This window comes from Chenopodium quinoa, unplaced genomic scaffold (assembly GCF_001683475.1).
Source record: "Chenopodium quinoa cultivar QQ74 unplaced genomic scaffold, ASM168347v1, whole genome shotgun sequence".
NCBI classification, from domain to species: domain Eukaryota; kingdom Viridiplantae; phylum Streptophyta; class Magnoliopsida; order Caryophyllales; family Amaranthaceae; genus Chenopodium; species Chenopodium quinoa.
The window spans coordinates 8,587,701-8,611,548 of NW_018745684.1; the positions used below are offsets into that span (position 1 = coordinate 8,587,701).

General features: G+C 32.8%; 3 protein-coding genes across 3 annotated transcripts; 2 read left to right on the plus strand and 1 right to left on the minus strand.

Annotated features, from left to right (window-relative positions):
* The first annotated feature begins 4,428 nt into the window (after nucleotides 1-4,428).
* On the plus strand, nucleotides 4,429-5,970 carry LOC110718034 (protein FAR1-RELATED SEQUENCE 5-like). Its single transcript, XM_021896836.1, has 3 exons — nucleotides 4,429-4,522; nucleotides 4,604-4,714; nucleotides 5,099-5,970. Exons 1-3 carry the CDS (start codon nucleotides 4,429-4,431, stop codon nucleotides 5,968-5,970), a joined length of 1,077 nt encoding a protein of 358 aa, XP_021752528.1.
* A 45-nt stretch (nucleotides 5,971-6,015) lies between these two features.
* Nucleotides 6,016-6,958, plus strand: LOC110718035 (protein FAR1-RELATED SEQUENCE 7-like). Its single transcript, XM_021896837.1, has 2 exons — nucleotides 6,016-6,083; nucleotides 6,241-6,958. Exons 1-2 carry the CDS (start codon nucleotides 6,016-6,018, stop codon nucleotides 6,956-6,958), a joined length of 786 nt encoding a protein of 261 aa, XP_021752529.1.
* A 4,756-nt stretch (nucleotides 6,959-11,714) lies between these two features.
* Nucleotides 11,715-22,478, minus strand: LOC110718036 (circumsporozoite protein-like). The gene is made up of 4 exons (XM_021896838.1): nucleotides 22,403-22,478; nucleotides 20,265-20,344; nucleotides 15,981-16,068; nucleotides 11,715-12,163 (listed from the first exon to the last, which is right to left on the minus strand). The coding sequence occupies exons 1-4, from the start codon at nucleotides 22,476-22,478 to the stop codon at nucleotides 11,715-11,717; spliced, it is 693 nt and encodes a 230-aa protein (XP_021752530.1).
* Between the last annotated feature and the right edge of the window lie 1,370 nt (nucleotides 22,479-23,848).

A 23,848-nucleotide genomic window follows, 5' to 3' on the forward strand; every position in this document is an offset into this window, starting at 1 on the left:
GAATAGTATTTTATGTCATTTGCATTTCTTTTATTCTATTCCCGTTTACTTTTTTTATAATGTTATTTTTTCAATTGAAAGATAAATGAAATATGCTCCACATAACTATATAAGAGAAGTGCACTAATTCATTTCCTACCTCCCGTGGATTAAAAAACTAAAAGTTTCCAGTCATACCATTCGCTTCAGCAACTATACAATCGAATATCTGCTTTACCCGTTTTATATATACACCAAATCTATAGACACAACAATAACCTTATAGTTGACCCACCACTATATACTCCCACCGTTCTTGAAAGTTCGACTCACTTTGCAATTGCTCGGTCTCTAATGAACATCTTTGACCATGAATAACTCCGATTGTGTATAAGTGAAATTTGTAAAAAGTTGATATTTGAATTATTCATAATAAGAGGAGTCTAATATGATCTCACATGCTAATTTATTTATATTGTATAGCTCATAAAATGTGGTCAAAATAAAGTAAGTGAGTCGAACTTTCAGAAACGGAGGTAGTACATTTTCCTAAGCAAAATATTGTGTCAAAAACAATTACACAATATCCCATACAACCAATCAACAACTGATTGAATATACAACACAAATCTATAGATATGGATATTGATAAACTTTATACGAATAAAAGATATTTATTAAGATTTTTGAGAATAAAAGACATATTTCATCAACTAACCAATTATGTATGTAATATATATTTCTTTTTACAGACATATATTCTTATATTGTAATTATTTAAATTTTGAATATTAGCATTACATTAGTAAGTAAATATGAATTTTTTTTTACAAGAAGAAAAAGGATTTCATTAATGAAAGATAGCCAAACGGTACTTACAAACAATTCTTAGGAAATCTAAATTCCAACACAAGTACAAATCACCTTAGAACTAGTTACATTGCAGATTCGATCAACGATCGCCTTAATAAAAAAAACTTCATCCGAAGCAATACAATATGTGAGTTAGCACTAATTTGGCTTGAGATCCACTGATGAATAGCTTTTTGGGTAAAAAAAACTTATATGGCCTTCTAGATACTTTCGGAGATTATAAAACCCTAAATCTTCAATCTTTTGACAGACGAACAAATAAAGAAATTAAGCCTAATAGAATAAACATCATCATAGAGATGGGATCCATTTATTAAAAACAAATAAAAAGTTTTTTGGGTCTTATCACCGGTAAAAACAGCGATGGAAGCCCCTACAAAAATTTACAATTGAGACCAGAAGAAAAGAGATGAAAGAGAAAGAGAGAAAAGGAGAAGAGGGAAGGAAAACCTTCAAAAAAGCAGAAAAAATCTAGCAATGGAGGCTAGAAAAACCCTCCCAAAGGAAAAACCCTAGAAGGAACCAAAAAACCTCCCAAGAAGAAAACCTAAAGGGAACATGATTTTTAATTTAATGGTTATAGAAATGAAAATATTCTTCGTATAAATTTCATTAGAAATCTATGTTAATAAAAAAAAAATACTTTAAAATTGTACAGAATATTTTATTATTATTATATATGCATAATTTTTTGGCAAAAAAAATTGTTAGGCAAATATTGTTTAACTTTTTTTTATTTTTTCGTAGGAAAAAGTTACATTATTAGATATATATTTTTTAATCTAAGTTAATTTAATTTTACTTTAATTTTGTATATTCACAATTGGTAAACTCTATATTAATCTAAAATTACATTAGATATATAGTCTAAAATTGCATTAAATAGGTAGATATAAAGTGTGAAAAAAGCTATACATATATCTTTGTAATTTAATAAACAAAAATTGCACATTCATAAACTTATTAACATTGAAAAAAATTTATCATATTGGAAATTTAATCAATTGCTTAGAATCAATCAAATTTAATAAAATATATTTTGGAATCGAAATAATTTATATAATATAAACTAACCAAAAATACGCAATAAAATATGTCAAGTCTTTATTAGAGATAATATAACAGATATAAGACAAGCGAATCATAGAGTGACACTTGTTAGCTGCACATTGATTTATTTGTCTCATAGTGAACCGCTAATATAGTACCCGTGCAATTGCACGGTTTTAAAATCTCTAAGTATCAAATCTCACAAAATCAACTAAGGCCCATGTGTACCCATTTTATCACGGTACCCCATGCTATAAATATAATTCAATGTTGAATAAAAAAAGTTTAGAAATAGATATAAAAATAATGTTTATGACCTTTACAAATTTTTGAATGATTTTTTGTCTTCTTAAAATATACTTCGTATAAACACCAAAAAAAAAAAAAAAACCTCGTATTAAGTAAAAATTTTCAAATAATACTATAAATTTTATAAAATATTTATTTAAAGAATATTTATACCATACTTAATTAGTTATACCCGCATCCTCTATTTTTCAAGCAACTGTTTTGCATACCTGTTTCGTGTTTGTACTCGATCCCGTACCTGTTTTAGTGCAACCTAGTATTTCATTTCCCATGGGTACTTCTAATGATCATCATACCTGTACCGAACACGCAATACGCACCCGTGTCCTTATGGGTAACTCCGCCAGTGGGTTTCCCGCTGTCAGTCCCAAGTCTGGATAAAGGGGGAGGGTTTTAGTAGGCTACTGACAGCCAGTGTAAAACTTTGTCACATCCCATAACATAAACCAAACTAAGTACATTGATATATAGTTTTATTATTTTCACCAAATAAAATATATACAGTTTTATTATTGCACGACCTCATCCAAATCGTATCAGTTTGAATTGAAATTCGTTGATATATCAAAGGAAAAATTCATGAAAAAATCACACCTTTGAGCCGTTCGTTTTTAATAATCCCACCTTTGGATTATTTTTTAATAATCCCACCTTTACCCCCTGATTTTTTTTAATGGTCCCAACCGTTCATGTAACTTGTTATAACAGGTTACATGACACGTGGCAGTTTGTGATTGGTCAACAAAATAAAATTTTTTTTTTAAAAAAAAACAGCCAGCCACCAGGGAGCCAGCCCAGGTCAGGCCCCTGCCGCCGGCCTCCCTCCCCTTCCCCTCCTTCTTCTCTCTTTCCTCTCTCTTCCTCCATGATCACTCCATCACAACCACCACCAGGGAAACGACCGAACTGAACTCCCCACCCACATCCATTTCCGTCCCGGCAGCCACTCCCTTACCCTGCCTCAGCCCCGACAACCACCCTTCCCCCAGCCCCACCACCGAAACCACCCTCCTTCCAGAACCACTTGACCATAACAGACCCCCTCCCCAGCCCCACCCCCGAAATCGCCCCTAACTCGAACCCCCTACTCCGAAAACACCTTAAACCCTCACCCAAGAAATCCACCCCCCTTTTTTTCCCCCACCCCTCGAAACCAGTGTTTTAGTGGTGAAGGACCACCAGATTCGGCAGTGGGGAAGGGAAAGAGAAAGAGAGGGTGCCCGAATTCTGGGGTGGACCAATTTTGGGAAGTGGAGAAGGGAGGGGGTTCGATTTCCGTTACCCTCAAAGGTGAACAAGGGTTTCGGGGATGGGGGTTGAGGGGCAAGATGGCTACAGGGAAGGGGAGGGGAAGCAAGGTGGCTGTGGGAAAGGGGGGCGGCAGGTCTTCGAGGGGAAGAGGCGTGGTTGAGGGATGAGGAAGAAAGAAGGGGGTGAGCTTTGGGTGGTGGTAATGGAGGAAGATGGTAGGAGGGAGGAGAGAAAGTTATTCTATCCTCCATTACCACCACCCAAAACAAAACCAATATAATGACAAATTTTTCTACTTAAAGTCTTAAACCCAAAACAAAAACAATATAATGATTTTTTTTATAAATAAAATAATCAGTCTAACAATGAAAACACATGGAAAAAATCTTCATACGAATTTTTTTTTAAGAGAAAAAAAAGTACTTACCATAAATATTATCATAAATCATTAAACTATATATTTTTAAATTCAAAAAATAAAAAAGTACGGTGTAGTTTAGTAACAACAGTTACAATAAAATTGTGTGTCTGACATATTACTAATATTAGTCTAGATTTGATAATTTTTTTTTACAAAATTTGTTTGTAAAGATGAAAGTAGACAAAAAAGGGAATGCTGTTACAAATTTATTCTAAAAAATTAAATTTACAGACAATAAATACAATATTTCTTGCGTACAACCGGTATACAGTAAGCTTAATGTAAATCCTGATTGGCACGTGCCAATTGCAGTATTAATAGCGCTCAATTCTTCTTCTTCTTCTTCTGCAAAACATCATCTTCTTCTTCTTTGAAATATTCTCTCAAATTCTCTGCAAATTCTCTGCAAAACATCAGTGGATTCCCTAATTCACAAATTATTACAATCTCAAAAACAAATTCAAGCACCAATTTCAAACGATCTGCAAACTTCGGAAGAAATTGAAGTTGATTCTGCAATTAAGGTTGATTTAAACAACGATTCTATGCAACAAACACTAAATTGCAGGCAATGTGGCAATAATATTGACCTAAATTGCGAAATCGATGACAATGCAATGCATCAAAACCTCAATTCAGGTACGTAATTTTGTATATGAATTTGTACAAATTTACCAAAAATAGGTAAAATGGTGATTGAATAAATTACGATAAATGCAGATCCATATGAGAGTAGAGTTCATCTCGATGAAGAACAAATCTCAGCTGATGAAGTGCAAATCTCGGCGGATGAAGAGCAAATCTCAGCGGATGAAGATTCAACTTCTAAAGGTAACATTAAGCTTTTGAACAGTTGTAGAATTGTTTAAATTGAAGTTTCTGTTTAATATTGAAAAGTACAAGTAAAATTGAAATTGCATACTTGTTTAATTTATAGTGTAACTTTAAGAAATAGAAGTGTAACTTTAAGAAACATAAGTGTAACTTTAAAAAATATAAGTGTTGTTTTGTTTATGGCTTAAAAGTTATAGTTGTTATTGTCAAAGTTACAAAATAAGGCTTAGAAGTTATATTATATAATTTAATAAAATAGTGAAGTTAGTGATAACACTATCAAAATTACCTAATATGGCTTAAAAAGTTACCGTAGCATTACTGAATTATAGTTACACTTTTTTCATAAAACTTAAATCTACTATACTGTTGGAATTGCAGTCATAGAAACCAATATTGATGTTGGGAGAACACTATTAGGCATCAGAACAAAAACCTTAGAAGAAATGCATGAGATTTACAAAAAACATGCATCAATTGTAGGATTTTCAGTAAGGAAACATACAGGTAGGACTAGGGATAAAACTGGAAAAGTTATTGTGGAGAAATACTATGTTTGTTCTGCACAAGGTAAAACAAACACTGAGGAAAGAAAAAAGAAAAAAAAAATAGAAGCAATTGTGGAGAATGCAGAAAATAAAAAGAAAAGAAAACCAAGGCTAGTTCCTATCACAAGAACAGATTGTAGAGCTTGTATAAGAGTTAAGATGAATAAGGATGGATTGTTTGAAGCAGTACAACATGTTTTGGTACATAATCATGAACTCACAAGAAAACAATGGCACTATCTTCATCGATCTAAAAGAGAAATGACTAAAGAAAAGGGACAAGTAATAGAAAACTTGCAAAAGTCAGGACTTTCAGCTATGGACTCATATCGAGCTATGTGCAATGAAGCTGGAGGTGAAGAAAACTTGGGACACACAAAGAAAGACCATCTGAATTATTGGACAAGGTTGAAAATGAAAAATATTGAAGGTGGTGATGCACAAGCAGTCTCTGAGATAATGTACCAGGAACTTGCTAATGATCCTGAATTTTTCTTTAGATTTAGATTGAATAAAGAAGGCAAGTTGAGAGCACTATTTTGGAGATGCTCAATGATGAGAGAAGATTATAGTATTTATGGAGATGTTGTAGTGTTTGACACAACATATAGGACAAATAAATACAATTTGATATGTGCTCCTATTGTTGGAATTAATAACCATTGGAAAAATTGCATGTTTGGGTGTGCTTTTATTGGAGATTAGAAAATTGAATCATTTGTATGGCTTCTTGAGACATTCAAAAAGTCAATGGAGGGAAATTCCCAATCTCAATCTTCACAGACCAAGATCAAGGAATGTGCTCTGCAATACAGAAGGTAACATTTAAAGTTATACATAAAGGTGTTAAAGTTACCTTGTTTCTATTGTGTAGTTACCTTTTTTTCTAAAAATATATCTGATTATAATTAAGGTCTTTCCAGAGGTCAGACATAGATTATGTATATGGCATTTGGAACAAAATGCTATTACAAGATTTGGATCATTGAAACGAGACAAGGATTTTAAGAGAACATTCTCCTACTGTTTGAAACGATGTGTAACTGAAGTTGAGTTTGAAACTGTATGGAACTCAATTATTGAGAAGTATAAATTACAAGAAGATAGTTGGTTCCAAAGAATTTATGATCTAAAAGAAAAGTGGTGTCCAGCTCTAAGCAAAGACTTCTTCTCAGCTGGTATCCTCTCTTCCCAACGAAGTGAAAGTACCAATCATGCAATTGGGTTTAGAGCAAATAGATCAACAAGATTGACTGAATTCTATAGCATTTTCAAAGCTTGTATACATTGTTCGAGAAGCACGGAAAAACATGATGACTTCTCGTGTAGTAAATCAACTGCATCATCAAGAATACCATTATTTGGTCTGCTGAAATATACATTAGAAATCTACACTTTGTCTTTATTCACAGATTTTGAAGAAGAATTTGGGTATTCCATTGCAACTACCACAAAATTGCTTTGGCAAAATGGTAGTACCTTGTTCTATTTATTGGAAATTGAAAGTGAACCTTGGTCGCAACAAAAAGTCACTTTTGAATTTGACAACAACCAAGTTACATGCACTTGCAAGAACTTAGAAGCTTCTAGATGGTTATGCTATCATTGCATCAGAATATTACACTTACATTCAGTGATGAGAATACCAGATCAGTATATAAAGAAAAGATGGACAAAGTTTGCAAAATCATAAATTTGGGAAAGACGTGACAATGAAGAACCTGAACAACATCAATACACACCTTGGTGTCAAACCATGGCTAGAAAATTCTATAATCTAATATTGAAAAGTCAATCGAATGAAGAGTCGAGAACCCTTATCGAGGACATTTATGCTGCTAGCCTTTCTCTCGTTGAAGAACTACTAACAACCATCAACGACACTACTGAAGCAGAGACTAACCAAGCTACTGAAGCAGAGACCAACCAAAATACTGAATCAGAGACCAACTAAAATACTGAAACAGAGACTAACCAAGCTACTAAAGCAGAGACTAACCAAGCTACTGAAGCAGAGACTAACCAAGCTACAGAAGCATAGACTAACCAAGCTACTGAAGTAGAGACTAACCAAGCTACATCATCAAGTACAACAACTGAGGCACCTCTTATATTAGATCCTGAAAGTACAACAACAAAAGGAAGGAAAGAAAGAAGACTGCAGTACCACCACTTGAGTTTGGAGCTATAACCCCTAATTTGAGACTTTGATTTATCTTAGTACATTGTTCTTTAATTTTGAACTATATTCATTGATCTTAGACTATTTGAGACTATTGTATTGTTCTTGAACTTTTAAATACAATATATTGATCTTTTTTTTATTGTATAAGTAATGATGACTTTTGCTAAAAAAACTATAACTTTCAGTAGAATTACTATAACTATTATAATAGTATCCTTAACTTTAATTTGCATTATCCATAACTTTTAACAAAAGCATGGTATTAACCAAACCAAGACTTCCAATTAGAAAGTAGACATAAAAAAAGCATCAGTATATACTTACAAAAGAATGAAATTACTGTAAGTTCTAACTACATTAGCTTCCCCTTAACAAATCCTACTATTGCTAATACAATATTTACTTCCCCTTGGCAGATTTTTCTTTCTTATTGGCATCTTTCTTTTTGACTTCTTTACTCAATTTTTTGCCGCATTTTCCTCTTTCCTTTTTGGTTGCATCATCAGCTTTCTCTTTTCAGCAAATTCAGGTGCTAGCTCTAATCGACGCGGATTAAAATTGCATAATGAATTCAACACTAATTGTCTGCCATCATTCATATCAGACAGTACCAATGTTGCACATATCTCTGCTCGAAGTACAACTCTTGAACTTGGCTGTATTTAAGAACTATATATATTAGTATCATGTAATCACAGTAAAAAAAACAAAAAAAAAACAAATTAACTAAAAAAATTGCAACTAACCCGCATCAACGCATCACAACTAAAAGTAGCACCTTCAAACAACAACATACACATCATAGAATATATTCCACAATCTTGATCATATCCTTTATTATTCTTCCAACTGAACATCACCTCCTCCATTGCATAATCTCCAACTTCACTAAATTCAAGATGACCAAGACTATTGAATAATGTGCTCAAATGATCACACTACAAAAGGAAGAACAAAGTACAATAATTAAACATATAATTAAAAAAATGTAATTTTAACAAAAATAAGTGTAACTTTTACAAAAACAAGTATAACTTTAACAATAATTTAAACAATTACCAATATTACAGACAAATGCTTAATTGTTTCCATGGTAGCTTCTTCATAAACCGAATTGTCCAATAATTGCATGGTTTTTTTCTTCATATTCAACGCAAAAACCCAGAAGTGGTGATACACATAAATAGGAACAAAAACCTATCATTTGTAATTTAAAATACAGAGAATTAGAAATAAAAAAAAATGATGACACATGTGAATTAAAATACACAATAGTAGAAATAATTATTACCAAATCAACAACACTGATATCAAAATTGTTGTTTGTGACTTGAATCCATTCCTTCCAACAAACTTGAAGTTGATCCATAACATCAATATCATTTTCATCATCCCAAAGCTTTACCAAGTTAGCCTAAATAACAATCAGACAAAAAGAAATCCATAAGAATTAAATATAAAAACATCAATTAAAAGAAAAATACATGTAGCTTTACATAAAACTTACACTGCATTCAGCACCAAAACAGAATTTTTGAGGACCTCCGTCGCGCATTCTTTCATTCTCATTCAGCAACATTGCCCAACACTCAATAACAGATTGGAAAATCTCCAAATTAGCAGCTAAAGACACCATATCTTCTCTTAGAACAGTATGAGTAAGATCAAACCACACCAAACACTCCCTAAATAAACAAAAACCAGTTAAAAAAAAACTTTAAGAAATAAAAACATAACTTTAAGCAAAAAAATATAACTTTAACTAAAATATAAATAACTTACTGTTTCAGCACTTGAATATCATCTAAGAAGCAATAATCAGCAATCTCCTGATACAACTTTGGTAATTTTTTCAAAGACTTCTTATTGCTTTTCATCACATGTCCAACAAACTCAACATCACATGGCCCACATCCAACAGATATTTTTGCCTTACCATTACCCAAAGCATTCATGATTATAGATGAGAAAGAACTTTCACCATAATCTAGGTTAATCTTTTCAATCACATTCTGAACAATATTATTAACAAAATCACCCCTGGAACATTTTCCACCCTTCCACCATTCTCCCCACCCCCAACATTCACATCACAAGCAATATTTGAAATACCTCCAGGCAATTTCTTCACTTATAACACAATATCAACAATTTCGTCAACAATCTCAAAAATTCTTGGATCATAATCCTGACTTTGCAAGACAGGAGATGAACTACTATAAGCACGAGCCACATCATGCTTCTTTAAACTTTCAACCTTCTTCAAATGATAGTTTGTAACAACTTCCATATTCCTCTTCATCAACAAAAATTGCTCATGAATAGCCTGAAAAATAATAAGTGAATAATTAGAAAGATAACTTTAGCTACAATAAGTATAACTAGCTTTTAACATAAAAAGTATAACTTTAGCATTAATAAGTGCAACTTTTAAGTTACATCAGTAGCAACAGAGTGAATTTCTTCATCAGATGTCATACTATCAAGAACATCAAACTTAATGATCCTTTTTCCTAGTGATGCTTCATCAGCATTGTCAACTTGAGAAACTTCAGTTTGCTTAGCTTCTTCAGGTGTAATTCGAAGAGGCAGCTGATCTCCGAACACAAAATTCTGAGATATAGGGTATGTAGAAGTATCCAAAATACCACAACCAAAGGACTTAGCCTCAACTTCTTTTTTTCACCCTATCACTGATTTTCTTATCAATCAGTGTTTGTTAAGAGGCAAACTACAATCTTGTGCCTCATTCCTGAACTTCAGACGCTGAAAATACAAAATCTCCAACAACAAAATATAACCCCCAACATTGTCTTGACTCTTACTTTTCTTATACTTCAAAATAGCCCTACACAACCTTTCATGAACATATTTACACCAATAGAAATTCTTAATTTCATCAACATTTTCAAGAGCTTTAACAAAACTGAAATCAGCAGTTTTATTTGCAACAGGTGCTAAAAAGGTAGCAAAAGCAACTATCACAAATAGTCTCTTAAAAAACTCCCCACCATCCTTTAACTAAACAATCCTAGCCTCTAATTTATGCAAAGGTATGCCTGCACTACCAACAACATCAAACATACTCCTCCATTCTTGTTTCAATTGAAGATCAGTACTTCTAGTACTCTCTAAATCATCCATCCCATTATTCAAAGGTAACTTAAATACATCATAAACATCATAGGGAGAAATAACAAATTCCTTCCCAAGACTTATAGAAAACATCCAACTAACAGGATCAAACTGATAAACCAACCAAGGAAGTAAAGTTGTAACAGTTCTAGTCAACTTTAAATCCAACAAACCACCAAATCCTATTTCAACAACAGATTTAACTTGCTCATCAAAAAAATCTTTCATGAGATCTACTAATGTGTGCGGTCTGCAATGGGTACTTAAAAACCTATCCAATCTGAATCAAAAAAAGAAGAAAGGAAAAATAAAATGAACAACTATAACTTTAAAGAGAATAAATACAACTTTAGAAATAATAAATGCAACATTAGCAAACACAAAATTATAACTATAAATAAGTACTAAAATATAGCATTAATATCATTATCCATAACTTTATATAAAATTATCATAAATATTGTATCAACATATAAGTTAATTATCACATCTATCTTACTAACACAATGTCCATAACTTTAAGGGCATTATCCATAACTTTAAGAGCATAATCCATAACTTTAGAAATAATAAAAAAAAAAACTTCAGAAAAGGGTAATTATATTTCAACATCAGAATCAGAATCATCTCTCTCTGATATACTTGCAACAACTTTATCTTCTTCAGCATCAGAATCCGGTCTGTTTCTATTTTCAATTTTGACAGCCTTTTCAACCACTCCGCTTCTTCTTAGCCAGACAACGATCACCCTTTATTGGCTCCTTCTCAGCAAGACAAATATTGTCCTTCACCATTTTCCGCTTCTTCTCGGACGGACGACGATAATATTTTTTTGCTTTTTTTTTTCCTCAACAGAAGCATTATTGGATGCCTTAGCTAGCTTTTTCTCAGGACGGCGATAATCCTTTACTGGATTTTTCTCAGCTGGACGCCGATCATCCTTTACTGGCTTCTTTGCTTTCACACTCAATTTTCTTTTTTCCTTATTTCTCTCAACAGATTCTTCCTCACTTACTTCTTGTTTAGAATCCTCCTCACTTCCCTCCTCATCATCACCTTCATCATCTTCTGAACCCTCCTCATCATCACCCTCATCCTCTCTCGAACCTTCCTCATCATCACCTCCATCCTATTTAGAACCCTCCTCATCATCACCCCCACCCTCTTCTGAACTCTCCTCATCATCACCTCCATCCTGTACAAAACCCTCCTCATCATCACCTCCACCCTCTTCTGAACCCTCATCATCATCACCTCCACCTTCTTCTGAACCCTCCTCATCATCACCTCCATCCTGCCGAGAACCCTCATCCTCACTTTTATCCTCATTCACTGCACCCTTCTTTACTGCAGCCTCCTTCACTGCACCCTTCTTTACTACAGCCTCCTTCACTGCACCCTTCTTTACTGCAGCCTCCTTTACTGCACCCTTCTTTACTGCACCCTCCTTTACTGCAGCTTCCTTAACAACACCATTCTTTAGTGCAACCTCCTTTACTGCAGCCTCCTCTACACCACCTCCCTTCTTTCCACCCTTCTCCACATCAACATTAACTTCATTGCTTACATCATTAGCACCTATAGAAAATAATAGTATTAAAATGTAAATCATAACTTTAACTAAAAAAAAAGTATAACTACAACTATAATTAACATAACTTTTATAAAACAATCTGACATATATTAAAGCATAAAGCATAACTTAAGCAAACATTTATATAACTATAACAAGCTCACAATACCGAAGTTTAAGATTAACATAACTTTAACTAAAAATAGTATAACTATAACTATAATAAACATAACTTTTATAAAACAATCTGACATATAATAAAACATAAAGCATAATTTAAGCAAACATTTATATAACTATAACAAGCTAGCATAACTTAAGCAAACATTTATATAACTATAACAACTAATTTTGTAACTTTAACAAATTTACATAAATCAAGAAATTGTAACTGTAAATAGAGAAATTGGTAAAACCTTGAGCATCATCAGATCCGCCAACAGAGCTTCGCAAACCACGTCTCCTTCGAAAATTCGAAGACCACCTCTAAATTTCACCATCGCAAATTCAAGAAATTAAACCCTAAAATTCAAAATAAGAACGATTAATTAATCAAATACTGACATCAACAACAAATTGAAGAAAATGCATGAAGAAACAGGAAAAAAAAAAAAAAAAACAACAACAAAAACTAGTAACACCTAAAACATTCAATCTAATGTGAACACAATGAAACAGGTAACAATAAAATATGAACAAAATTACGATCAAAAACAAAAAAACCAAAAATCAAACTAATGTACTTACGAATACAACAAATTACAACAAAAACAAAGAATTCTACTTAAAAATTGACATAAAGTGGAGAATTACAAGTTAATAATTCACATGGAAAATTGAAAACCAATAACAAATCAACAATTACAACAACTAATGAACAAAAATTATGCGATTAAAACCAAAAATAATTTAAAAACTAACCTCAAAAACCGATAAGAATCCAAAATTCAATTCATCAACTAAAAAAAACCAACAAAACAAAGGAAAGATGAAGAGAAATTGCAGAGAAATATGAACAGAGGAGAGAGAAATTGCATATAATACGCGCTAAAATGAAAAGAAAAGGAAGAAGAAATAACCACTGGACTGGCACGTGTGAGTCCAATCCAGAAGAGAGAAGTGGGCCAGTTTTACACTAAATTAGTGTAAGCCGGCGTTTTTCAAGAATTTTTGCAATAAAAATCATCACATTTGGCAACGGTATTTCCAACATGATTAAAAACACAATTTAAAAATTAAACACTTCATCAAAATTAAATTTAATTGATATGCATTCGAAAATAGTTACCAAATAAACTACATAGAAACATAGCTTTAACTTTGTGCTAATAATTAAAAAAAAAAAAGGAAAAATTAGTATAGATTATTATATACAGTAGTAAACTTGTATATTTGACTCACCCATCAACCCATTATGAATTTATGAGGTCTATATAAAATAAAGAAATTGAATTTCTGACAAAATTAAAACATAAAAATTGCCTTAAAATATGAGAAATTGAAGGGGGGAGGGAGGAATTACAACTGACCTTCAAAATTAGAGAGATCGTTTGGAAGACAGAGAAAGAGGATTAATCAGGTATCAATGAGGACTTGAGAATCAAATTATTTTTAAATATTGAATGGAAAAACTGAGAGGAAATAGTGTCGTTTGAGACTGATAGAAACAAAAGAAGCGTTGTGTGGAAAAAATTTAGGATAAACAAGAAAAAAAAAAGATGAAGAAGATAGCGTCGTTTGAGAATTTTGCAACACTTTTTTTTTTTTTTTTTTTGGATTGGCTGAACAGGAATGATGATTAACGAAGTGTTGTTTGTGAAGAAAAAAAAAGGATAAAAAACAGTGTGTAAAAAAAAAGATAAAAAACAGGAATATGATTAACGAATTTTTTTTTTAATCATAAAAAATAGGGAGAGGACATGGTCCCTCCAACTCCCTGTTTTAAAATAATAGCATAGATTAGAGGTTATATAATTTATTTATTTTTCACAAGATTAAAAAATAAAAACATATGAGGTAAAGAAAAAGTGGCACTCGAGGCAATATCCGGACCACACGCTAGCTATACAAATAGTCAAACATGACAACAAATTAAAGAAGTAAAAACCAGCAATTCGGGGCATCGCCTAGGCCACACACTAGTTAATAGTATTACAAAGTTGACGTGTTTATAAATAATCAAAAGGTTGACATAATAAAAGCGGCTGGCCAAAAGGTTGACTTAATATTTACAATTTTTTCTTAAATTAATTAAAGTTCAATAGAATTAATTTCAGTTCATGCATTTAAAATAAATTTAGTTAATAAAAAATAAGGTGAAGAGAACATGTCCTATTACTTATTTTTACTGAAAAAAACTTGTTTTTACTAAAATGAAATTATTTCTATTAAATTTTATTTGAAAAAATATAATTTTATTTTTATTGAACTGAACTTATTTTTAGTACATACCCTGTAACTAAATTAAACCCCAATTATTTTTACTAACTATCATTTAAATAAGGAATGTACGTGAATAGAACAAACCCTTTGTCAAGAGTCGAAATAATCTTTCTAAACAATCTTAATTTAAATTAAATCAAAATCACGACGAACAAAGAATCTTTACTATAACTCCGATGTAAAGTTACGAAACACATGTGTGGGCAACATAATAAACCTATTAGAGTCTATTATGTGCTTTACTAAGTTAGTTCCCGTATCACGCACGATAATTTTTAAATTATTATTGGTGTAAACAATGATTTATATTTATCTTTAGAACACAATAATTAGTATTAAATTACAAAATTAAAAAGTGTATTTTAGTATAATATGTAAGAGAGAAATATAATGAAAAATTTGGAAGGAAAATATTATATTACATGTATTAAATATTCTCTACGAAGCTTTTTGACAAAAAACATTTGGTGGGAAAATTACTAACCAAGAGATAGACGGCAGGTTTCATCTTTGGTTTATAAGTTAAGATATTAATTACTTTCACTTTTGGATTTTTTTTAATAACTAGGTTATTATCTCGTGCAATATACGGTTGTTAATATTTTTGACAATAATATTACAAAATACTACATAAATTATATAAAAAATATTTAGAAATATTTCATTTGGGTATATATGGAATATGGTTGACAAACTGGAAAGAAAATATCATAAGGTATAAATAGTTTTCTTACAGATTTTGCAATAAAAAAAATAAAAAAAAAGCGAAATAGACGGGAAAATTTTTCACAAGGTAATGACAAGTGTCATGGAAGGATTTGCTTTTAATATAGGTTAATAGATTACTTAATTAATATATGCTCATTTAAAAAAAATAAAAAGTAAAAATACGAAGTATTTGTAGAAATAGTTCAATTCAGTGTATATATGGAATAAATATTATTGTTTAACTAGACAAAAAAAAAAATATTACAAGTTACAAATTATTTTCTATAAGATTTTGCAAAAAAAAGAAAAAAAGGAAAGAGAAAAAGGCAGTGAAAGTTTTCATAACATAATGACATATGAAGTTTATAAATTATTAAAACTTAAAAATAAAGTTTTGGTTATTGAAGTTTAGTAGTATGAAAGACTTCCTTAACAATGACATATGATCTAACAGATTATTGTCAGTAGCTAAATTAAAAAAAAAACCCTAACCCCCACCACCTACATGGCGGCACCCCCTCCCTGCAGCCAACACTTCAGCCACCACCACCTTACCCTCATCCCTAACCAACCTCCCCTACCCTACTTGACGCAAAACCATCACCCCAACCTTAGCCGAAAACCACCACCCCCACCCAATCAAGTCGCCGAACTCCTCTCCCCCACCCTAACCATCACTGAAACCCCAATCTAATCCACACCCACACCCAGACCCAAACCCAAAAACCACCCTACTCCTCTCACTCTCACTCACCCTCACCTGAAGCCAAACCCGCACCTAGAAACCAAATGAAGGCTAAGGCTAAGCTAGGGTACGGATGGAATTTTAGGGTTGGGCTAGGGGGTGTGTCGTTCAGGTTGTCGGTTGGGCTGGTTTTGACGGTCGAGGGTGGGGTAGGGGGAGCCGGCGGTGGGGGCAGGAGGATCCTGCGCGCCAATGGTGGGAGTGGTGGCCGGGTTAGGATTTAGGGCTTTTCCTTTTTTTAAAAAAAAATTTTCTTTTCTTAAACCAATGCATTATTGACACGTGTATGAAGTGAGTCCCACTAATGAATTTCATCCAAAAATCCGTTAAGTGGTGGTGAATCCAATTTTTGGTTTTTTTTTTTTTTTTTTTTTTTTTTTTTTTTTTTTTGGTATTATAATAAAACTTTTAGATTTTGTGGTATAAGTAAAAAAATCCTATAAAATTAGTATAAAAATATATTAACAACTTGTTAAAAATTTTTTTTTGTTGGTGAAGTTATATGTAAACTAAAAAAAAAAAAAAAAAGGTTTACAAGTACTTTTGTAATTGTCATAGTAGTGGTGGAGCCAAGAATTTAGAACTGAGGGGTAAATAGAAATCAAATAGTTTGACAAAAATATTGAAAAAAATCAATACTTGAACTCACCAATAGCTATATTGTTAATGTATTACAACTCAAAAAATTCAAATTTCAAAATACGGAGTCCTTGGTCAAAATAATCTAACACCATATACCATAGTACCACACCAATTTTCCTCTAGAATTAGTTGCTTATGGGTTCGAAAATTTTAAAGAATTCGGACATTAGATGATATAGCTAATTAAATACAATTTTCATATATAATTCTTTATTACATCCCGTAATTTAGGGGATATGTTCATGCAAAATTATGATAACAATTACTTTTTTTTTTTTTTAAGGGAAAGATAAAATATCATTAATTGAAAGCCATACGGCATCTACAATAAGCATTATAGAAAAATAAAATACAATCTAAATTAATCAAGTAAAAATCCTCTTTAAAGAAACTATGATGATGAGAAACTAGATCTGACGATAAAGTACAGATCCCGATTGTTCGCTGAATTATGCAGCCTTCTGTGAGGGAATCCATTTTCTTGAGATAGTTTTGGGAAGAAAATTCATTACCTGACCATGTCGATCGCATCATCAATTCCAACGCCAATTGCAAAATTGTACGAATAACAACCCATGAATCCAATCTTTCAAATAACACCCTAAAAATAAATTCCAATCTTCCATAAGGGAAGAGAAGAAATACAAACACCAAACTCTCACAAAAGGAGAGAACAAACCCAAAAATTGGGAAGAAAACTCTCATAAAGAGAGAGCAAGGAGAATTATTAATGGCTAAAAACAAAAAAACAAAGGAAATAAAGAAAGAAATGGGGCTTACCATCATCAAAGAGATGATGATGGTAGCCTCTTGCGGTTGCCAAAGATTTTAGGGTTTTTTTTGGAGAGGGAGAGAGAGAGGAAAACATGATAACAATTACTTAGATAAATATATATAGAGTAATTATTTAGGAATTAAAAATGGAAGGAATACTATTTTTACACACATACACACACACACAAAAATAAAATAAAAAAAACAAAAAATAAAAAAAAGGAGGATTGAACTCAAAATCCTTTGAATAGAAGCTCACTCCCCTTACCACTCCACCATCTCATTTGGTCAGATATAATATTGTACTTAATTACAATTTTAATCTGAACTATTGGCTCTCCTGGGATAGGACAATAGGTTTTTTTTTTTTAAAATTTTTTATCTTAAATTTAGGATGGTAGTTTTTTTAGGTGAAAATGAGTAATTTGGGAAAGTGAAATTTATCACCCCAAACCCCCACTTCACTTTGTAGATTAAATTAAAAGCTACGAGACACACACGCTACATGTGTATAATATAGGATATTTATTATTTTACTCATAATATTGTTATTGTAGATTTTTTTTCGAAAATCAATACTTGTATAAAACTTTAAATTAAAGATCGTAAAAAAATTTAGACAATAATTTAGTCCACTTTTTGACTTCTTGTACCTTACCCTTAAAAAATATTGTTGATTGTTGAGTTTTTTGTATAAAAGATTCAAGACCATAAGGCCCTCAAAAAAAAAAAAAAAAAAAAAAAAAAAAAAAAAAAAAAAAAAAAAACCACAAACCCCCTCCACTGTCTTAAACAGAACAACCCTAAACAGGGCATCTATTAAACCAGCCAAGCTCATGCATAACAAAACAACAACCAACAACCCGATATACTCCTAGCCTACCTATTTTAGACACTTCTACCCGAATGTGAGCCACATAGGTGAAGGTAGAAGATACGCAAAACATAAAGAGTTATTTCAATTGTGCCAGTTTCTTCAAAATTAAGTCGCTTACTCAACATTAGGTTTTATACATTAGTTAAAAAATTATGGTCAAAGTGGGGCATATGATCAATGCAAAATGTCAAATTGAAACAACTATTACAAAATGGAGGGAATGTTAAATTTGCTTCCCCAGCCCCCAAATTTAAAAAAGTAGATTACAAAATCACGACAAAATTGCAGACAAACAAATACATGGAAAACTCAGGATTGAGAGAAACTATAGGCCCTAAGAAATTGTTTACAAAACAACAATACAAATATACAATATGTTAATAACAGTAATCAACTATGTCTATGAACATCAACAGAGAAATAAACAACAGACGGAAAGGTCTAACAATTTCGTTTAACTGTATGTGCTATAAATGTATGTTTAGCGGGGTGAGCAAAGACCCAGGGTATCCGGTACTGGACCTGGAACCGGTTAGGACCCGCCGGGTCTGGACCTAGAACTGATCTCACCGGTTCCGGGACGGGTCCAAAATGTCGGATCCGGTTGTAACCGGTTCCGGGACCGGATCCTAAAATTTTCACGGTTTTTACACTAGGTTTTCTACTTTTTTGCCAGCCTCCATTCTCCAACTTCATTTCATCCCAATTCATTTCATTGTCTTCTACTCTTCTCTGATTCTCTTTGTTCTCCTCACTTTTCTCATCTTCTCTTTCGTTCTCAATTCTTAGATTTTGGATGAATTTGAATCGTTTAAAGTAATCAAATTCAACTTGATTTTGTGGGATTTTTGAGAATTGGGGTAATTTATTTTTCAATCGACTTGGCAGCAACTCTAGAGTTTAGTTTTGCCGCAATTGGTAATTGCTTTTCTCAGCTCTTCTCTTTTCTCTTTCTTGAAATTCTTCCCCAAATTGTTTGATGAAATGTTGGATCTGAGCCTCCTCCATTGAAGCGTACCCGTGAGTTCTCGATTGAAGCGACTTTTGATATATTTATCTTCCTTCTAATTCAGCCTGAATTGCAATTTTAATGTTGAATTTTGTGAAATTTTAGAAAGTAAAAGTTGAAGCACAAATTTAGGAAAAATTAATTCTAATAATCCCACTTTTGGCCGGTTCGCTGTTAATAATCCCACCTTTTGATTATTATCTAATAATCCCATCTTTAGGGGGCATTCTCTTCTAATGGTCCCTAACTTGTTGGTAGCCGGTATAGTGGGTTAACATGACATGTGTCATTTTGTGATTCGTCGAAATATTTTTTTTATATTTCTTTTAAAAAAAATTTAAAAAATTAAATTTTTTCCCCTTTCCTTCTTCCTTATCGTTTTGAAAAAAAAAATTAAAAAATTAAATTTTTTTCTTACCTCCTGATGGCCAAGGAATTAAAAAAAAAAAAATAAATCTTACCCAAACAACAAGTTACCGGTCATAAGGGACCATTAGAAGAGAATACCCCCAAAGGTGGGATTATTAGATAATAATCAAAGGTGGGATTATTTTTTGCATGTCCTCCATCATGATTAAGTTGATATTGCTGGATCAATATTTTGTTTTTAGCTCAATTTTTTTTAAATGATTCTTTTTGCAATGCTTTAATAGTAATAGCCATGTTGATTATTGCCAAAATGTGTTGGGAGTGCTGATTACAGGTTTACAGGAATCTAAGTATTACAATTTTTTTTCAACATAATTAAAAAAAAAAAGAACCGGATACCCGGTCTTAGCTTAGAACCGGTTCCGAAATTTTGCTACTGGTACAACCGGTTCCGGGACCAGGTGCCCTGAAATGAATCGAGCACCCGATTATGCTCACCCCTACTTAGCAAGTAATTTCATTATTGAAATTACCACTTACCTGGTCAAGACCACCACGAGACGTAACCTCTACAAACAGGCGATGTAAATCTAGAGTAGTTCCTCCAACAGAAGGGTGAACTGCACATTAATCAAAGAAGTTTGAAACCCTATTAGTAATTACCAAACCAAAATTTAAATTTCAACTAACCCAAGCACAAAAATAACCCAAAAAACACATAGCAGCTAATCAATCCTACGAATAGCAATCCAAACAAGATTCAACATCATCAGAGGAACACCTTTTTTTATTCAACCTAGCTTGATAAGGCGGTATCAGATGGTCTTGAAATGAATTAACTTCACAACCATTGGTCAGAATTGACAGAAAAGGCTTCTCTATAAAACTCTTACACCCTTTTCTCTTCTTCCAAATGGGTGAAATTAGACTAAAACAAAGCTAATAACATGATTTCTCCTCATTTTATTTTTTCAATTCCTTAACAATTTGATAATCAAACAAATAAACCCTTTGATTTCACAGATGCTCCTCCATTTTAATCATGCATTACTATTATTATTTAAACATTCATCTTGTAGCCTACTACGTATTTACTTATTTAGTCACAACTTAAGCCCTGTTCTTTTGAGCTTCTAGCAGAGCAGGGGTCAGCAGAGCAGATTTTAATTAGCAGAGCAAAGCAAATCAGATCTAAAGAACAGGACCTTATACAGTCGTACCATACTAGTTTTGGGTGAATATATAATATTTTTTTTTCAAGAAGCAATGAATATTTATTAACTTATACTAAAAGCGAATAACCAATGACACTTGTCATTACCTTATGAAATTTTTTTCCTTTTTTTTTTTTATTTTATTTTTTATTTGCAAAATATTTAAGTAAACTATTTATACCTTATAATATTTTCTTTCCACTTTGACTATTATATCCCATATAAAGCCAAATAAAATATTTCTATATATCTTTTATATACTTTATATGCTGTAATATTATTATCAAAAATATTTAATAAATGTGCATTGTACGGGATTTTAACCTAGATATTTTAAGAAAATCCAAGTTTTTTTTTTTTTGTAAATAAAGGTGTCAAACTGTCAATTCAGATGTCGTCGAGCAATAGTTATTATGTTCATAGAAATAGATGCACCACGTCTATACTTTTGAAAATTTAGTAAAAAAAATTTGAACATTTTACAAAAAATAAACATTTAGTAAAAAAAATATGAACACATCACAAAAATGAACATAAACATCTAATTTTTATGTGTTCATATTTAATAAAGAAATGTTCATTTTATATGTAGTAAAGGTTCACTTTATATTACAAAACCATTGAATTATTACGAGTCAGATAAACTTCTTTAAAAAAAAAATATTTATTATATAGTGCTGTATTTAATATACCTAAATGTTAAAAATTTGCGATTGTTCAGTTTTTTTTACTAAATGTTCAAAATTTGCGATTGTTCATATTTTTCTTTACTAAATGCTCAAAAGTATAGGTGTGGTGCATTGTGATTGTTCAAATTTCTTACTAAATGTTCAAAATTGGCGATGTTTAGATTTTTTTTGCCGAATGTTCAAAATTTGCAATTGTTCAGATTTTTTACTAATTCAAAAGTATAGGCGTGGTACACCTATTTCTATGTGCATCAGGGTGCACCTTATAATTTGCGGTCATCGACTTCGGTGAAGTTAGGTTGGGTCAGGTTTACTATAAATTTGAGTCATGGCCCATGGTAAAGTATTGGGTTCATACAAGTCAAAATCTCTATTTCATTTTTTTTTTGCGTCGATTTCGGATCGGGTCGGTTTTGACACCTATACTGTAAGTACATCCTTTTTTTTTTTTTTTTTTTAAAGAAAATAGCCTTAGGGCCAACTAACTTTCATTCATGGAGAGATTCGAAGACAAAAGATTAACAATACAAGAAGGAAAAATTATCAAACCAAATATGCCAACCTATAGCCCAAGGCAACAATGAGCAAGCTCATGGGCTACTTTATTCCCCTCCCTACGAACAAAGTTCCAAGAAACAAAAGCAAAAGAACTACACATATGATAAATATCATGAAGAACAAGGTGAAAACAACTACTTCCCCTCTCTCGTGAGTTCAAAGCGTTAATTAGGCCAAGACAATCACTCTCAACAACTAACCATCGATATATACCCACATTCCACAGCAACTTGAAGGCCCATAAGGAGAGTTTTTGCTTCGGCAATGGCTGGCGTCCACCTCTCCTCCCCCATTCAAGACATCCCAAAGGTAGCAGCCCCATCACTTCCACGGATCACTGCTCCAACACATGACCCAAGCCCTTCAATCACACCCCCATCCACATTAAGCTTCCATACATTTCTTCTCAGTGGCTTCTTAAAGAGAAACTCCTAGTTTGCATCACCCCCTTTCTCCTCATCCCCACCTAACTCCACCATTAGATTATTCACATAAGCCAACGAGCCTTGCGGGTCACAATGCTCTCCCTCAAAAATCCACATGTTCCTCGCATTCCGGATCACCCAACAAATAGTCATAAAGATCCCATGCCCCGATTTTGGCGATTTCTCCAAATAATCTAAGGCCACATCCCCGAAACTTCCATGTCCATCACCAAGCGCACTCTCCAACCCACTCTCACTCCAAATAAGCCTCGTAATAATGCAATCTCTTAGGCAATGAAGCTCGGTCTCAACTTCCACCCCACACAAGCCACACACCGAATCATAATTCTGTAAACGCTTGCTCAACCCCACCCTTGTAGGCAAAGCACCACAGCAAGCTCTCAGAAAATACTTTAACTCTAGGTAGTGTGTTCGCATGCCACACCTTATTCCACACATTGTGAGAACTTGAAGAACCAGTGTGCAAATCCGCATCAACATCACCCGAAATAGCTCGATAGGCCGATCTCACCGAGTATTCATCATCCTTCTCCAAGTCTTAAAAAAATATCCTCCGGAAGATGAGAGCTAAGTGGAATACCCAAAATATACTCTCTTTTAAACGACAAAAAGAGCTCATTAATCAAAGGAAAATTCCAAAAAGCCCGAAGTTAAATGAATCAAATCACAAACTCTTAAATCATCCGAGCTACTACCTTTCGGAGATAAGACTTAGCGCGATTGCGTACCTGGAATCCAAGGAATACCCCAAATTGGAATGCTCAGACTATCACCAATTCTCCACCTAAGGCCACGCTGCACCACCCACTTCACACTCACAAACCTCACTAAACATAACTTGGATTGCTTCCCAGCTCCGCATCCAAGAAATCACTATCAGGAAAGTATCAAGCTTTGAGGATCGTTACCATTAAACTGCCAGGAACCTGCATAATTCGCCATGCTTGCTTGCCGAGAAGGGCAGCATTAAAGAGTTGAAATCTCTAAAACCTAGCCCTCCTTTTGCCTTAGGTTCACATAGATTCTTCTAAGCCAACCAATGTATCTTTCGCTCACCTTTCTTTTTCCCCCACCAAAAATTCGATACTAAAGAACGCAATTCATCACAAAACGAGGAAGAAAATTTGAACACACTCATCGCGTAGGGTTTGATAGATTGGGCCACTGCCTTAATCAAGACCTTCTGACCCGCCTTAAATAAAAATCCCCCTTTCCAC

What these genes read in the sequence shown, in the direction of transcription:
- LOC110718034 (XM_021896836.1), top strand. Translation starts at nt 4,429, where the DNA reads ATGCAACAAACACTAAATTGCAGGCAATGTGGCAATAATATTGACCTA. An exon ending in GCATCAAAACCTCAATTCAG is followed by an intron (nt 4,523 to 4,603) that starts GTACGTAATTTT and finishes CGATAAATGCAG; the next exon opens with ATCCATATGAGAGTAGAGTT. An exon ending in TGAAGATTCAACTTCTAAAG is followed by an intron (nt 4,715 to 5,098) that starts GTAACATTAAGC and finishes TTGGAATTGCAG; the next exon opens with TCATAGAAACCAATATTGAT.
- LOC110718035 (XM_021896837.1), top strand. Translation starts at nt 6,016, where the DNA reads ATGGAGGGAAATTCCCAATCTCAATCTTCACAGACCAAGATCAAGGAA. An exon ending in TGTGCTCTGCAATACAGAAG is followed by an intron (nt 6,084 to 6,240) that starts GTAACATTTAAA and finishes TGCTATTACAAG; the next exon opens with ATTTGGATCATTGAAACGAG.
- LOC110718036 (XM_021896838.1), bottom strand. Translation starts at nt 22,478, where the DNA reads ATGGGGGAGGAGAGGTGGACGCCAGCCATTGCCGAAGCAAAAACTCTC. An exon ending in CCTTCAAGTTGCTGTGGAAT is followed by an intron (nt 20,345 to 22,402) that starts GTGGGTATATAT and finishes ATTAATGTGCAG; the next exon opens with TTCACCCTTCTGTTGGAGGA. An exon ending in AGATTGGGGTTTCAGTGATG is followed by an intron (nt 12,164 to 15,980) that starts GTTAGGGTGGGG and finishes TATTTTCTATAG; the next exon opens with GTGCTAATGATGTAAGCAAT.